The following is a 15,126-nucleotide window of genomic DNA, read 5'->3' on the forward strand; positions in this document are numbered from 1 at the left end:
ATGTTAATACTGTTTTGTCATTAGTTTGACATCACTTTTTATTTTCTTGCTACTAAACATGACATATTTTGTTGTTGTTGATGTTTTTGTGTTCGCTCACACATTAACCCTGGATGTAGAGCAACAGAAACGGACCACAGCCTCTCCTCCATCAACACGTATTGACCCGCCGCGCTGTGACGTGTTCAGACTGATCAGCTGATCGATTCTGCAGGGCGCCGCGCCGCCGCGTGTCGCCGCCTCAGTCTGTGGGACTCCCGGGAAGAACCAGGATGAGGCCCTGGATTCGCTCCAGCAGGCTCAGATCAGTCCAGGTAAATGAACTCAAGCTTGACCTTTTCCTGTAATTATTTATTTGATCTCAAAATAAATGATTAAATCAGGCATTAAGTCCTGGTTAGAGGTTAGTAGCATGGATGTTATTTATCTTCTTTATTGTTTTAATAAACTACCCTCTTTCCTACTATATAACATGATTTTGACTATTTTTTAAAAATAGAAAGTAAAGTTTGAATTAATTGTAAATATTGTAAAATCTGGGTAGTAACCAGTTACATTTATTCAATTACATTTACTTTAGTAACTCTTTTGAAAAATACTTTCAGGAGTATTTCTTTTACTTCAGTAATTTTATTATGAAGTATTTCTTCTCTTGAGTAAAGTTTCTGGATTTTGCACCCACTGAATAAAAACAAACATATTTTAGCCAGAAATTCACCATAAACAGACACACACCTGCTGTTTCTGATAAAGTTTGATTTGTTTTTTAATTGAAAGAAACTGATTTGGAAAAAGTAATTTTGCCTGATTTTGTCATTATTTGTTATTTATATGAATAATTGTCATTTTGATCCTTAAAATACCAGAATTTCCATTTGATTTTATATTTTAGTTTTTTTAATGATTTAATTTTTAAACATGAAATGATTGGTAAGTTGAGCTGTTACTCAGTACTTCAGTAGATTTTTTTACCAAATACTTTTTTACTTAATTTTTGGTTATTCTACCCACCTCTGATTTTTTAAACTTTTGGGTTAATTTTCTTGATATTTACTTTTGATCATTGCTGGAATTGGTAGAGTTTATGTTTACGGGTATAAACCTGCTGCTGCTGATTCATGTTCATTATAACTGAGCTCTGATGCTTCATGTTTGCCTGTTTTATTCACTGTTTTAGGATCATTATCCTGTCAAAACTCACAAAATATTCCAACCTTTATAGCTTGAATATTATGTTATCTGAAAGACAAAATAAAACTGATGAAACCATTTCTGCTGTTTAAAGTTGGCAGACATTATAAGATCACTAACTAAATCAACAGTAATGGCAAGAAAATATTTATTTTTGCATAGTTTATTATGCTGTGAGTTTATCTTCTGAGTAAATAATGTGCTCTGAATTAGGCTCCACATTGTGGAAATTGTTTAAAATGTTTAATTTTTACCTCTTTGATCATATTTTTCCCACTTCCCAGTATCAGTTGGCATAAATTACTTCAAAGTGTGTCGGGTGAGCATTTATTATATCGTTTATCATTTATTGGGATACAATTTTTATCATAAGAATGTTTTTTATTATTGTTGTTACAATAAATTCCAATTAATGATGTTCAAACCCCCAAAACATAAATATTAGATGCTGCTGTTGTGTGTAGTTAAATGATTGAAAACACACTTTTTTATCTGACTAAAGGAGTGTATTGCAAATCAAGAGCAGTATTTGTGTTTGTGGTTCTATTATTGCTCTGTCCTGCAGCCATAGTTACCTAAAAAGAAGCAATAAGTAGCTCTCAGGTTCACTTTTATTGTTATTATTACAATACTGCAAAATATGGTGATAAAACTTTAATTCCCGACCTAAAACTTGCTTGTATTTACGATATGCATAATCAGTTAAGGAGGTACCGATGTGAAAAGCTGGGCCAATACCGATATGCGATTTTACAATACCGATATCTGATATTAACATTGCTGTTATAGCTAATAGCCAATATTTACCAATCATCAGCATAGAAATGCAAAATGGCCTCCTACTGCCCCACTACCTTTCCCTCCACTTTTATTCACTGAATTTTATTTTGGAGAGATGTAGCTCCAAATTATTAATAATTTGCTTCTTCTTTTGTAGCACATCCCAAATGTCCTAACGTAAAATTAGCTTAGAGAGCTAAGACGGTTTCCACTGTCTATTAATGCATATTAAGGTATATTTGATGTTTGAATAGCTAAAATAAGTATTTTTAGAGGGAGTCTAAGGCATTCATAAATTTTATCTTTTCACGGTAAGTTATGGCCCCAGTTTAGCTCCATATTTCTATGCTATTTATTTATTTGTACTTTTTTAAAATTAATTTTGGTCTTTAAAATACTAGAATACTAAATATTCAGGTTACCTTAAGTTACTAGTAAAATGGTCACTTTGTTTCTTCTTTCATCGGTAGTTTCCAGATGACTTGTTCCAGAGTCGGAATTAAACAACACGTATGTTTAAAACTAACTAAATAAGATGCTAATACGATCAGGATGGGCATGTGTGTATGTTTGAATAAAACTGTTATTGGTAAATTAAAAAAAAGTTTTTTTTTAAAAATGGCAGATCACTGTTGTCTTGCAAATGTGGTGCTGTAGTTACAGCTGCTAATGTGTTAGCATACACCTCAGAAAGTACATAGCTATAGCCTTGACTCTACATGCTAGTTTTTAAATTTATTTTTTAACATGTTCCGTTAATGTTTGGGTCAATAAGACAAATTATCTTCCCACAATCGAGTTGTGACTTTCAGAATAAATCTAACGCAGCATTGCCGTTGCTATTTTCGTCTTTGAACTCGGAAAATTGGACGTCCGAGCATAAAGGAAACGCAGCATCAGCCTTGAACGTGTTTTTTCTGATTTTCTTGCGCAACACCTGAAGGCAGCAGCCCAGCCTGTTCTTGCTGACGTCCCTCCCTCCCTTATTGTCACCGAGGCTGAACGCAGCGAGGTTCTGTTTTTTCTCCTCCTTTTTTAAAATAAAAAAAATCTTCTAACCTCTGAGAAACACAAATTATTTCGTTTTTGACACGCAGAGAACCGGTTCCGGTGAGTTTCCTTCCCACCGCGACAATGAGAGGAGCTAAAGGGCGGACTGGACCGAGGAGAAGAGCCGGGGGGACGGACTGACTCGGAGGCGGCCGCTTTCCTTTCACACACCCGCAGTTGGTCATTGATTTACATCCCGAGGCCGAGGCTTTCCACAGGCGTCCACAAACGCATCCTCAGCCGGTTCTGGTTCTCTTTAATTGATCGGATTCGTGATTTTTGCCACGTTAGCCGGCTAACAGGAGGCATAAACTCCCGGTTTCCCCCCAGAATCAGCCCCGGGTTCCTCCTGGATGTTGTGCTCGTTTTCGTCACCCCGGGATGATGCAGCTGAATGGAAACCGATGATCTGGGTTTGTTTTAAAGGTCCGGCCCGGTTCTAGGGAGATGATCCGGTAGAGGTTGTGAGGTGGGGGTTTAGGGTGGGGGGTGGGTGGGTGAGCTAATCTAGAGGAGGGGTATTTCTGCTAGAGACATCATGAGGTGAAGGTTACCGGTTTGTTTTTAACGGATCACCTTAATCTGGATCACCGTCTGGGTGACCTGTGCTGCCTTCACGGACTGTAAGAAATGAGGATTGTAAAGACTTTCTCCTCCTTCTCCTAACCCTGGATTTTTTTTTGGTTTCGTTTGGAACAAAGTGTGAATAAAAGGAAAAACTGATTTCTCAGTTATTTTTATTTATTGCCTGGAGGACTCGCTCAGGGAAGAACAATGTCTTTACGGACGGCACTGCCTGGGAACGAGCGGAACCAGGACCATGTAAGTAAATTTGAAAACACAGACATTCTGAGTATGATTACCACTAAGTACGGGCTGGTAGACTTTTACCATGCAACGGTAAAAGTCTAAACAGTTCATGTCCAGCATGTGTGGGATCTGCAGAGAGGCTAAAAGTCTAAATTGTTCATGTCCAGCATGTGTGGGATCTGCATAGATGTTAGCTTCCATTTTTCTGACCACAGCCCTGAATGGCCATTTTGATCATATCTGGAGACCTAATTGTTTGTTACTTAGTTTTATTCATTTAAAATGTTCTGCTAATGAAAAATTCAGCTTCTCTGAAATTATACTTCATGAGACAAATAGAGCAGTTTTTTTTTACAGTCTGTGGGCCAAAATCATCAATTCAAAAATACTCGCAGGCCAAAAAATATTATTTTTAAAACCTAAAGTGACCAAAAATGTATTTTTACTTTTTTCCATTGTAATTTTACCTAATCAACAATAAACAAAGCATTAACTAATTTAACTAAACAAAGTAAACAGATATTTTTGTAGGAATGAGACCGTAGATTCAAAACCTCAAATGGTTTTTGCATGTTTTCCTTGTTAATTGAAAGGCCACCAGTTTGCTTATTATTTAGAAAAAGTATTTAGTTTATTCTCAGCGATAGAAACAGGATCTAGGTCAGTCTTCATTTGGAAACACTTGCTGTGTTTAGCCAAGTTCTAATACTGAAATAAAAGCAGACTTGGATGTAACGTCTTTAGAGAATAAGTCAATAAGTAGATTTGTTCCTATATGATCATTTTGTGTTGCATTTAACATTTTGTTCAGTAGATTTTATTAAAATATTTTACGTTTGTCTTAATTTATTTAATTTATTCTTGAGTTGTGGTCTGGTGTCCACACAAAATCAGTCCAGGGGCCACTAATGGCCCCCGGCCCTTGCTTTGAACACCTTTGGTCTAGGTAAATAAAACTCTTTCAGAGTAGCAAATGTTGCATCTACTGTAGGTCATTTGTTGTCATTTCATTTCTATTTTTAAAAACGTAACACTTTTGCAAGCAATCTAGAGATATTAATGGAAAGTTTAGTGGAAGGATAAAGTGTGGTTAAGAAAAAAAATGGTTGAGAGGATTATGAAGCAAAGTAAATTCAGGTGGCTGGATTGAAGGCAGCTATCAAAGCAATCTCGGCTTCCTGATCCTCATCGTATCCAAAACCCGATCTCCTCCATTTCACGCCGCATTGATGCAGTAATTCATGCAAAAGGAGCCCCAACCAAGTATTGAGCGCATAGAAATGAAAATACTTTACAAAATCCTGGTCAATTGTTTAAAAGTATAAATTTTTTGTTGTACAGAATAAATTTATTACTTGAATTACTGGGATAAAAGTAATTTTTTAAATGTATTGTGAAGCACCTATATATATATAGGTGATATATTATTAAAATAACATTTAAAAGGCGCATAGCTTGTGTGTTGCCATTTAAATAGTTGCTCATTTTCAACTTTATTGAGTTATTTTTTAAAAATAGTCTTCTTTTAATGCTTTGAGTAAATGTCAATGTATTAGCTTGTAATTGTGCTTTTATTCAGCCAAAATTAATGTTATTTATTATAGAACATTTTTCCCCATTGAAAATCATTGCAGACAATATTAAACATTGAAACAAAAATACTTTTTTTATATTGCTTAACTGCTGAAATTACCTTTTTTTATTTTTGATTAAATATGTCTAAGCATAAAATCTGTTGATTTTTGGTTGAAAGCATAAACTAGAAAACTTTCTGGTTGATTAAAAAGAATAAATAAACTTATGTTCAGGTAAAATTAAACACAACGTTTTACTTTATTTTTGGAAATTCTCATCATTGCAACTGGGTAGTTACATACCAACTTATATATGTGTATTTATGTAAAACTAAAATTAATTTTACAATAGAAAGAAACAAATTTGAGTGACCTTTATGGCGCTAATAGTGAGCTAGCATGTACATTTGATGTTTCTAACAACAAAGATTGTCTTTGGATGGTCAGTGGGCCCCTTTAGGAGCCCTCTGGATGCGGCCCTGTCATCCATTGAGCTCAGAAACGGGTCTTTGTGATGCTCCTGAAGAATCCGTCTGCCGTGTGTAAAGAGCAGCTGCTAATCTCCGGCTCATTAAGGACGGTTTGATTTGAGCAGAGGCGAGGCGTGAACTGATCCCTAAACGGGATAACAGGGTGCCCGCCAAAGTAAAACGCATGATTTAATCATCAATTTGTTTAAAAAAAAAAAACAACAACCCAGAAACATTGCAGACTTTTTACCTCCTCTCTCAGCTGATCAATAATTAATCCATTTGATGCGAGCCCACCCAGCTCCTCCCCACCCATCGTGTTGAACCTGCAGCTCTGCTAAATGTGCTTCGTCAGGCTAGCGCGCTGCGTCCTCCTCTGCCTCTGAGCGCGCTACGTTTGGATTTGAACGCGTCTTTACTGGGTCTGCAAGCAAGACGACACCAACTGTGATCAGAAAGTAGAAATTAGCATTACCCTAAAACACCAGAGAGGCTCCGATTAGACAAGCAAGAGGTCACAACAAGCATTGCAGATATTAAAAGAACAGATTAAAAACAACAAATCTGTCTGTTGTCGAGCTCATGTGTCTGTTCATTGAATAATTTAGCAGCAAAAATGTTTATTTCAGTAAAACTGTTGCTCATTTTGAGGAGCTGGAGTCTGTTGAAAGCATCCCCACCTCCAGCTCAGGGACACTCCGACCTAAAATAGTTTGAGTTTGAATTTTTAACAAAAGGCCTTCTTCCTGCTGGATCCCAGGCCTGCAGCCGGCAGAGTACAGGACGCTTCCTCTCCTATCTGTAAAGGATATTCTGGGCGTATGTCATCACCATTTTTAATTACTTTAAATTTTGGTTTATTCCAGTTTGTTTTCCATTTAATAGAAGTTGGGAAACTACAAAAGAAGGAGCTGCATTTCCCAGTCAGTCAAACTCCGTCCGGGTTTTTATTGTCTTCAGCCCACACCAGACTCCATTAACGCTCAGATATGAAGCAGATGAAGAGAGGTATTTTAATACTTACACGGACCTGTTGTATCTGGATTGAACCTTTGCTGTTAAACCACACCCAAGCTGATAGTAACCAGAAGTAACATTACATAATTATTTCTATCTGTAAAGTTGGAAGCGAATCGTTTTTGCTTCCTTTTGTTGAAGGTTTTCACTCAGTTTTTGCTCAAGAATGCAGAAAATGAGGATTTTAACCAGTAAGATAGGCAGTTTTTTTCTGTGTTACGTCACCATGGCAACAAGGGGCTGGTCCTCGTTAATCCATTTGATCGGTACGTTTACTGATGTCTGCCTTTTTTTGAACAGAAGGCCTCAGGGTTGGCCGTTTTTCAGCTGATTCATCAGAATCAGGCCTACAGGGAGACATGGAGGCTGACGGAGAAAAACAGTCCTGCTCAATAAGCATTTAACACGACGCACTGATAAAAATACATTTCTGCCTCGTTAAGCTAACTAAACGTAGCGTTTCGATTAGATTAGGTTCTTAAGAGCTGTAGAGTTAGGAAAGCGGGAAGTACACGCCGTGTCAGTTTTAGACTTTACCAATTACTAAAATTAATTAAATTTAAGTTGTTTGAAAACACACAACAGAAACGCAACAAAGGTGAAGACAAAATGGAAATGAAACTGAGTTAAAACTACGTACACCCTTCCTGCTTCCAAATCCTGATTAGAGCTGGAATGATTAATCATGATTAATCAATTATTGAAACTAATTCAGTAATCAATTAGTCACCAACCTTCGTATATTTCAGTACTTGATTTATCATGATTAATCGTTTCAGTCCTGCTTGGGTACGGTGGAGAATCTGTGATGCTGTGGGCCCATTTCTCTTCTTTAGACCAAGAAAGTGGCCTATTTGGAAAAGGTTGAATGAGAATACTGGATCAGGTGTTAGGCTCAACAAACGTCCTGTTAAACACGGCAGTGGAAGCGTGATGCTTGGGGCCTGTTTTGCAGGTGAGCATCGGTGGGGCCCCATGTGGGAGACACTTCAAGTTATTGCTTCTAAATATTTTTTCCTTCCACACAGTTTTCCCTATCTGGCTTCATGTGTGTTTATGTAAATAATGACTGAATATTTGCGTTTTTGTACCTGGAAGTGAAGGATTTTGCGGTTCCCGTGGCTGAATGAGTTGGAGCTAGCGCTCGTCTTCAGTCAGAGGTATTTTTGCAAACGTTGTTGCCTGCGTTCAGTTATGACTCAGTCACATTTCTCATGAAATAGCAGCTAGCTCTTTCACAACAACCCACACAGTCTGAATGCTTGTTCTGTCTGTAGCTTAATCTTAAAACCCTTCATTGCTTAGTCTGGCCAATCCTGAAGTTAACGGTGTCGTCTCTGGATCGTGAGACTAAATGTTGTACGTTATGATGCACCATATTTACACATTGTTGGATTCTCCACCGCAGTCATTGGATCTGGCTCAGTCTGACTGCTGGAGATTAAGAAGCACTGATGTCAAAATTTACATCGGTTTCCGATATTGATAGTGATATTATGGCTGGTAATTGATATTTACTGATCATCTGCACGTCTCCAAACAAATGACCAATCTCCTCCCAAATCACGAAACCGAGAAAAGAATGAAACAATTATTTTTAATATCGGCCCAGTTTTACTTTTGGAACCGATACAGATGTATTAAAAATGCTTAATTTTGGTATGATTGGTTCAGAATCTATCCATAACTTGATATCAGATTCAGATAATTTCTCTTTTGTTTGTTATGCTTGCTGGTTGTTAGCTGTTGTAGTGACTGATTTAAAAATATCAACCTGAAACATTTACTGCCTCCAAAATAAATTCAGTTTTAATTTAGTCTTTATCATCATTATAATGACTGAAAAAGTTTTTCTAAACCAATCAATATTAGATTGGTTGGAATTAAGATTGGATCGATAAGAAATTTTGGGCCGATATTGATATCTGATATTAATATTGCTGTTAAGGCTGATAACCATTAATTGACCAATGGAAATTGCTTCATTATGACTTGAGAATAAAGCAAAAGATGAGTTTTATTCAAACAAAGTGACTGGATAGCAGAGCTAAAATTCAAACACCGAATTTTAAACCCTAATGTTTTGTTATGGTGGAGAATTTGGGTTGTTTTCTCACTTGTAGCTAAATAAAAGATGATTTCTTTCCTCTAAAACCAGAAACCGGATGCAGGACTAATGGCATGGCTGCATATGGGTTATATTGGAGTTTTAAAGATGGCTTGCTTTGTTTGCTCTGGTTTCGAGCAGGAGTGAAAGTTTGAATATCAACTTTGTAATCAGAAAATTTAAATCGCTAAAATTTAGCGATATTGGCTAAATCATTAGCCAGTATGTTGACAATCTGATATTTGGAAAAATTCTTAACAGATTAAAAGCTTTAATTGCCGTTAATCTGTGCCATTTTAGTTAGATTTTTAAAATAATTTCTTGAGAGAGGAAATAAGATAAATCTAAGACACTTGTAGTTTTATTTGTTGACTTTCTAAATCTTGTTGGCTTTTATTTGTCTTGCTAAATAAATGTCGTATTTTATCTTGTGCGTCACTGAGGGTGGTTTTCTATGAGTTTTCACCATTTTATTTCTAGTTTTGTTGTTTGCAACCTCAGTTAAAAACCTGCATTTGTGTTAAGGCATCAACATCTTTTTCTGTTTATTTTATTTAGCTTTGAAAATATGCGGGGGTTTTTTCTTGCTTTGTGTTTTTACTACTTTCAGGAATCCGGTTTTTGTTCATGCATGACTTTCTTTTGGTGGTTGCACTGATGATGCACCTAAATTTTTAAGTCGTTCTTTAACGACTCTTAAAATAAATCTGTATAAAAATGCTGTTTTCTGACTTCGCCCAAGTCTGAGCTGCTCCTTTCGCCAACAACAAACTGATTTATGGGTTTCATCTCCATCCTGGATCCAGACCGCGACCTTTAGTCATGTTCTGCTGCCGCTTTCAGAGCCAGCAGCTCACACTGCGGCGCTTTCTTCCCTCTCAGGGCCGTGCTGCAATCGATTTCTCTGTGTGTGTTGCTAGATATGATGAAGAGTTGCTGTTACTTCTATAAAAACAGGGATCACAAATGGGGGTCCTGTTGCGTGACTGCGGTCCAGCCAGCTGATGTTGGCTCTCGGCTGAAAACTAACTGGACTGTCACGGCGCTAATGTTTATGGGGGCATCTGAAGGTCTAAAGCTATGGGATTCTCCAGCAGAAAACTTTATTGCACGTTTGGATTTATAAGTTCTTGCTTTCTAACAATAAACACAGCGTGGTGCAACTGTTCTCTACATTTTTAACTAGATAGGTATTTCATGTTTTTATTATTATTCAGCAGAAGTAAAACAAAAAATTTATCAAAAGCCTGCCTATCTTTAGGCATCTGCCATACTCGAATGAAATGTTTTCTCGTCTTTCCGACTTTGAAGAATCTGTCGGACCATATTTATGTCCCAGGAAATTAGATGTTTACAAGAGGCTGGAAAGTAGAAGATGAAATGCTTTGATTGTATTTATTTTAATGCTAAGAGTCTCGGAATAAGTATTTTTTTTAGAGTTAGCACTAGAATGTCAACATGAAAGTTGCAACAAACATGTTTGCTGTTGCATAGCTTTGGGAACAGACGTACTGTTTTGCCCGGGGCTCGTCATGAGTGTGTGTGTGTGTGTGTGTGTGTGTGTGTGTGTGTGTGTGTGTGTGTGTGTGTGTGTGTGTGAGACAGAATAAAAAGGAAGTCATATAGTGGGTGTGGGTGATTGCTTGTGAGCACATGTACAGCTGTGCGCTCTCTGAAAATGACCAACATGTCCGCTTGGAGGCCTTTTGTTGTTCCCTAGACTACCGTAGGATCGGTGAACTCGTTGTCCCGACGCGTCGGCCAGCCGAGCGCGCCGTCCGTTTCACCTAGAAACGCACCAGACAGTCATGAGCAGCTCCGGGCTCTGCTGAGGCCATCTCAGCCGTGCATGATTGGTATAAAATGAGGCAGGCTGCTATTAGGTAACCTATATTTGTCACAACGCCTTGCTGATGTGCTGCACCATATCTGAAATGGTTTGTGTGCAACTGGAGCTCAAAGGTCAGGGAAGTGGGACAGTGGTCTCTGTGTTGGACAGGCCGGCCAGGGTGCCTATGAGCAAGTCACGTACCCTCCAGCTGATATATTTACTCTGATTAGTGGGTTGCAGTTGTAAACTGCGGTAGCTGATTCAGCTGGGAAAGTATGAAACGGTGAGCAAAGAGCTGAGCAGCATTAGAGAAAGGGCTTAAGAGCTTACCGGACCTTTCTGTAGCCGGGCTTTTGAAGAATGTTTCAGAGACACGTTTTACAGGAATATTCACGATTTACTTTCCTCCCTCAGATTTATATTACTGCTAAAAGCTGCGTGTCACATTCAGTCTGTTGTTCTGCATCACATTTTTAGAGATGGTTTCACTTGTTGTGTCACTTTGGTATCGTCTTCCTGAAGGAGAAGACGAACAGAAACTGCTTACAGACTTTTTTTTTTATGTCACCGTGCAGCTAAAAAGCTTTTCTGGGGTTGTGATGCATAAATATATCAGTCAGAAAAGAAAAATGGCCAATTTTCTGATCAATTGCAGGTCTGATCCTGAACATCTGATTTGTTTCCTGTTAATTGAATGCATCGGAACCAAGCAATGACATTTCTCACAGTCTGTGAATGCATCAGTTGAGTTTGGGAAAGATCAGATAGAGGTTAGAGCTGGATCCGGGTTTGTTTCCTTTGAAAAAATAAAAAAATTGGAGATGCACGATATATCAGCATTTACATTGGTATCGGTCAATTTTTAACATATCGGTATTGGTTCAATAAGTAAAGCCGATATTAACAACTAATGTTAATTTCCACCTTGTTGTGGCTTTTATTTATGAGTGGGAAAGGAGCGGAAATGTTTGGTCATGTGATAGTGATGCAGCAAAGGATTGTGGGGAATTTAACTGAATCACGGAGCTGTGTCAGCGGTGTGCTTGTTTTTATTACCTGGTTATTGGCCAAAACAGCAATATCCATCCATTGGTCCATCGTCTCCAGCGGCCATTGGGCGGTTGGTGCAGCGCACTCTGGACAGACCCCCAGTTTATCATAACGAGCAATATTAATATTGGTTATCAATATTGGCCAAATTGTTGCGTCAAATATCTATAGTGGTGAAGCATTTTCTTGACAATTTATTGTTGTTTATGTTTCTTAAGTGTCAAATTTAGAAAATTATATCCTTATATAGGAGCTTTTAATTTTGCCTTCTTATTTAGGTTTTCTGACATGTTGAAATTTTAAACATAAAATGTCACAAGCAGCACAGGCGATCTTTTTATAATTGTGCTTTTGATATTTTATTTCATCGTAAACAGGAGCTAAAATCTGCAGCAACTTTTACTCAAAAGCAGATAAAGTTTCACCCAAATCTGCATTTCACTGATTTATTAAACTTGGCTAAATACAGGAAACTTTTAAAGAATGAATAAACAATATATCCATCTTTGCTGCTCAGAATAGACAAGACAATAAAAATCAGTTGCAAGCACTTTTAACTCAATGCAGCAAGAAGTTTCGACACTGTTGCTTTAACTGGAGGGTGAAACTGGCCGCATCTTTGATATGAAATTTCTGGTGGATGGCACCATGTGGTTCCTGAAACGGTAAACAAAAAAAGGTATTTAAAAGTAAAAAATTTTAGAAATAAAACCTTATTTTGAAGACAAAGTTCAGCTAAGCCAGGAGATATTTTCATCTTCCACTTCATGATGTTACTTAAAAATTTATAAGTTACAAGCTGGAATCCTGTATTAGCATTTTCCACTTACGATATGCTTGCTGAAGACTTTGTAGGTTACAAGATGGAACCCTGTACAATTCAAAAGCAAATTGTTTGAACAAATTCAGGCCAAATTGTGAGTTTTTTCCTACTTTTCTACTCGCCCTGTGGTCATTTTATCTCAGAAATATTTGACGGCTGTTGCGCAGGTGGCGACCAACCTGCTGGATGAAGAACGAACACCATTCACATAACACACGGTGTTACTGCCATGCAGACACACACACAGCTCCCTGCAGACACACCTATTGTCAGAAGCTCCTCGCGACAAAAAGAGCCAGCAGAAAAGACACTGTGATGGTTATAGTTGATGCACACAGTCAGTCTGTTGTGCTCATTGTGCGAAGGGCCTCGGCTCCTCAGGTGTACGGTTTCCCCTCAGGCCCAAGCTGCTGCAGTTTAACCTACTCACATATCCAGTGTCCTAAACGGGCTTAAATCTGTAGAATCTCCTGACTTTTAGAGACTAATGAGATTTTTCTGCTCCAACTGCCGAGAAATTTCAGTTGCCTTATAATTAATGTGAATAATCTTGATAATTTCTGCTTATTGCAATCTTTGGGTTCACATAAAGGCAGTTTTGGGTGATTTTTGAAAGTTTAATCAACTACAGGTTGTGATTTGAGGCTTACACTGCAAAAACACAAAATTTTACCAAGTATTTTTGATCTAGTTTCTAATGCAGGTGTTATAGCGCACTTGAAAAAAGGCAAAATAAACTGACAAGTAACGTTTCAGCAAACTATAGGAACTTGTTTTGAGTTAATGATATTAGTTTGAAAACATTTTTCAAATCGAGTCTATTTTGTTTGTGTCTTAAGGTATTTCATTGTGTCTGTTTTGTAACGACGATTTTGTTGTAATGTTTGTGGTTTGGACCCCAGGAACCAACTACAAACATGTGGTAGAGACTAATTGGGATCCTTAAATAAATAAACAAACTAATTAATTTATGAAAAAGTTAAAACAAGCTCATATATTTCAGCAAAGTTACCTGTAAGTTAGTTTTGTCTTCAAGTGTACTAAGATATTTACACTGGAAACTAAAACACTTGTTAAGGTGTGATAGCTGACTGAAGCATTATTAGGAAGTGACGATGGTTTATCTGCTTGCTCTTCGCATTACTTCCTTATCTTTGAGGTTTCTGTAGCTTCCTTGAGCAAACAGTAAAGAAATGCTTCCTGTCAGAGACCGAACTTTAAGATTATTTAACAAAATTACTTAAATGTGTTTCTTTTCATGCTTCCTCAGCATTTATAACTGCTGTGCAAACATGGAAGTGTTTTTGTTTTGGAGGTTTCAGTGTTTCCTAAAGATAAACGATCTGATTCAGCCTGGCAGAAGTTTTCACACCCCTCCAGCTGTTTCTCGCTCTGTTACTACAATCCTCAATTATTGTATTTGGGATTTTATGTGACAGAACAGATTAAATTGGTGCACAATTGGGAAATGGAAGGAAATATAAAGGATGTTTATCCAAGTTCTGCATGGAGAGAAATCTGGAAAGTGTGGCATGCATTTATATTCACTCAAGTCAAACCTTAATCAGATGTTCTGCCTTTTCTGTTTTGCAACATCTCTATATATTTTTGTAGCAGTTTAGGGCTGCAACTAACAATTCTGACTATTAATCAGATGAAACAATTGGCACATTCTGCAGATTTTTCATTTAACCACCTAAGCCTTTTTAATACAATATTCAAAATACATTAATAAAGACAAGTAAACCAACAATTCAATTCATTTTTTCAAGAAGAAAATAAACATTTTATTAACACTCTTTTAGTGAATTTGAACCAGGTTCAGCTAAAACTATTCCCATTGAGGAGTTCTAGATAAAACGTATTTACAGATAAAATAAATATGTTTTTATTGTAAGTGCAACCTGTATATACTTTTTCTTTCTACAGTTTTGGCCTCATTTCAGTTCTGGATATGTTGTTTTTGTTCAACAAATGTCCTTTTCCAAGTCTGTTTATTCCAGTAACATGTAATCAAAAGTAGATGATGATTATTTCAATAAGTAACTCGTCATGATTAATCTGATTAATCGTTTAACCCTAGTACAGTTTTGGATTAACTACTGTATTGAATATGTTGTTGTTTTCAGCAAACTGCCTTTTCTGATTCACACACTCCAGTTGAAGATTAATCGATTGCTGAATTAGTTGACAGTTATTTTGATAATTAATTCATCATGATTAATCTGATTAATCGTTTCAGCCCTAGTCCAGTTCTTCCAACAAATGGCCTTTTTGAGTCTGTGTACTCCAGTTAATGATTAATAAATTGCTAAATTCAAATTTGTTGAATTAGTAAATGAATTGACAGTTATTTCCATTAATCGTTTCATTCCTAGGTGCATTAGCACACGCCGGCACAGGTAGGAGACGTGTCTGAAACA

General features: G+C 37.1%; 1 protein-coding gene across 4 annotated transcripts in view; it reads left to right on the forward strand.

Annotated features, from left to right (window-relative positions):
• The first annotated feature begins 2,938 nt into the window (after positions 1 to 2,938).
• The window catches only part of mark4b (MAP/microtubule affinity-regulating kinase 4b), a 58,612-nt gene continuing 46,424 nt past the window's right edge, over positions 2,939 to 15,126 (forward strand). For 2 of the 4 annotated variants that reach the window (XM_027999449.1, XM_027999452.1), the window contains exon 1: positions 2,939 to 3,843. In XM_027999449.1, the coding sequence (XP_027855250.1) occupies positions 3,796 to 3,843 (48 nt within the window). In that variant the 5' untranslated portion in view covers positions 2,939 to 3,795. The remainder of the gene's footprint in view (positions 3,844 to 15,126) is intronic. The other 2 variants (XM_027999450.1, XM_027999453.1) reach the window with 1 other exon arrangement.

The sequence above is a fragment of the Xiphophorus couchianus genome, chromosome 18, assembly GCF_001444195.1.
Source record: "Xiphophorus couchianus chromosome 18, X_couchianus-1.0, whole genome shotgun sequence".
Lineage (NCBI taxonomy): Eukaryota > Metazoa > Chordata > Actinopteri > Cyprinodontiformes > Poeciliidae > Xiphophorus > Xiphophorus couchianus.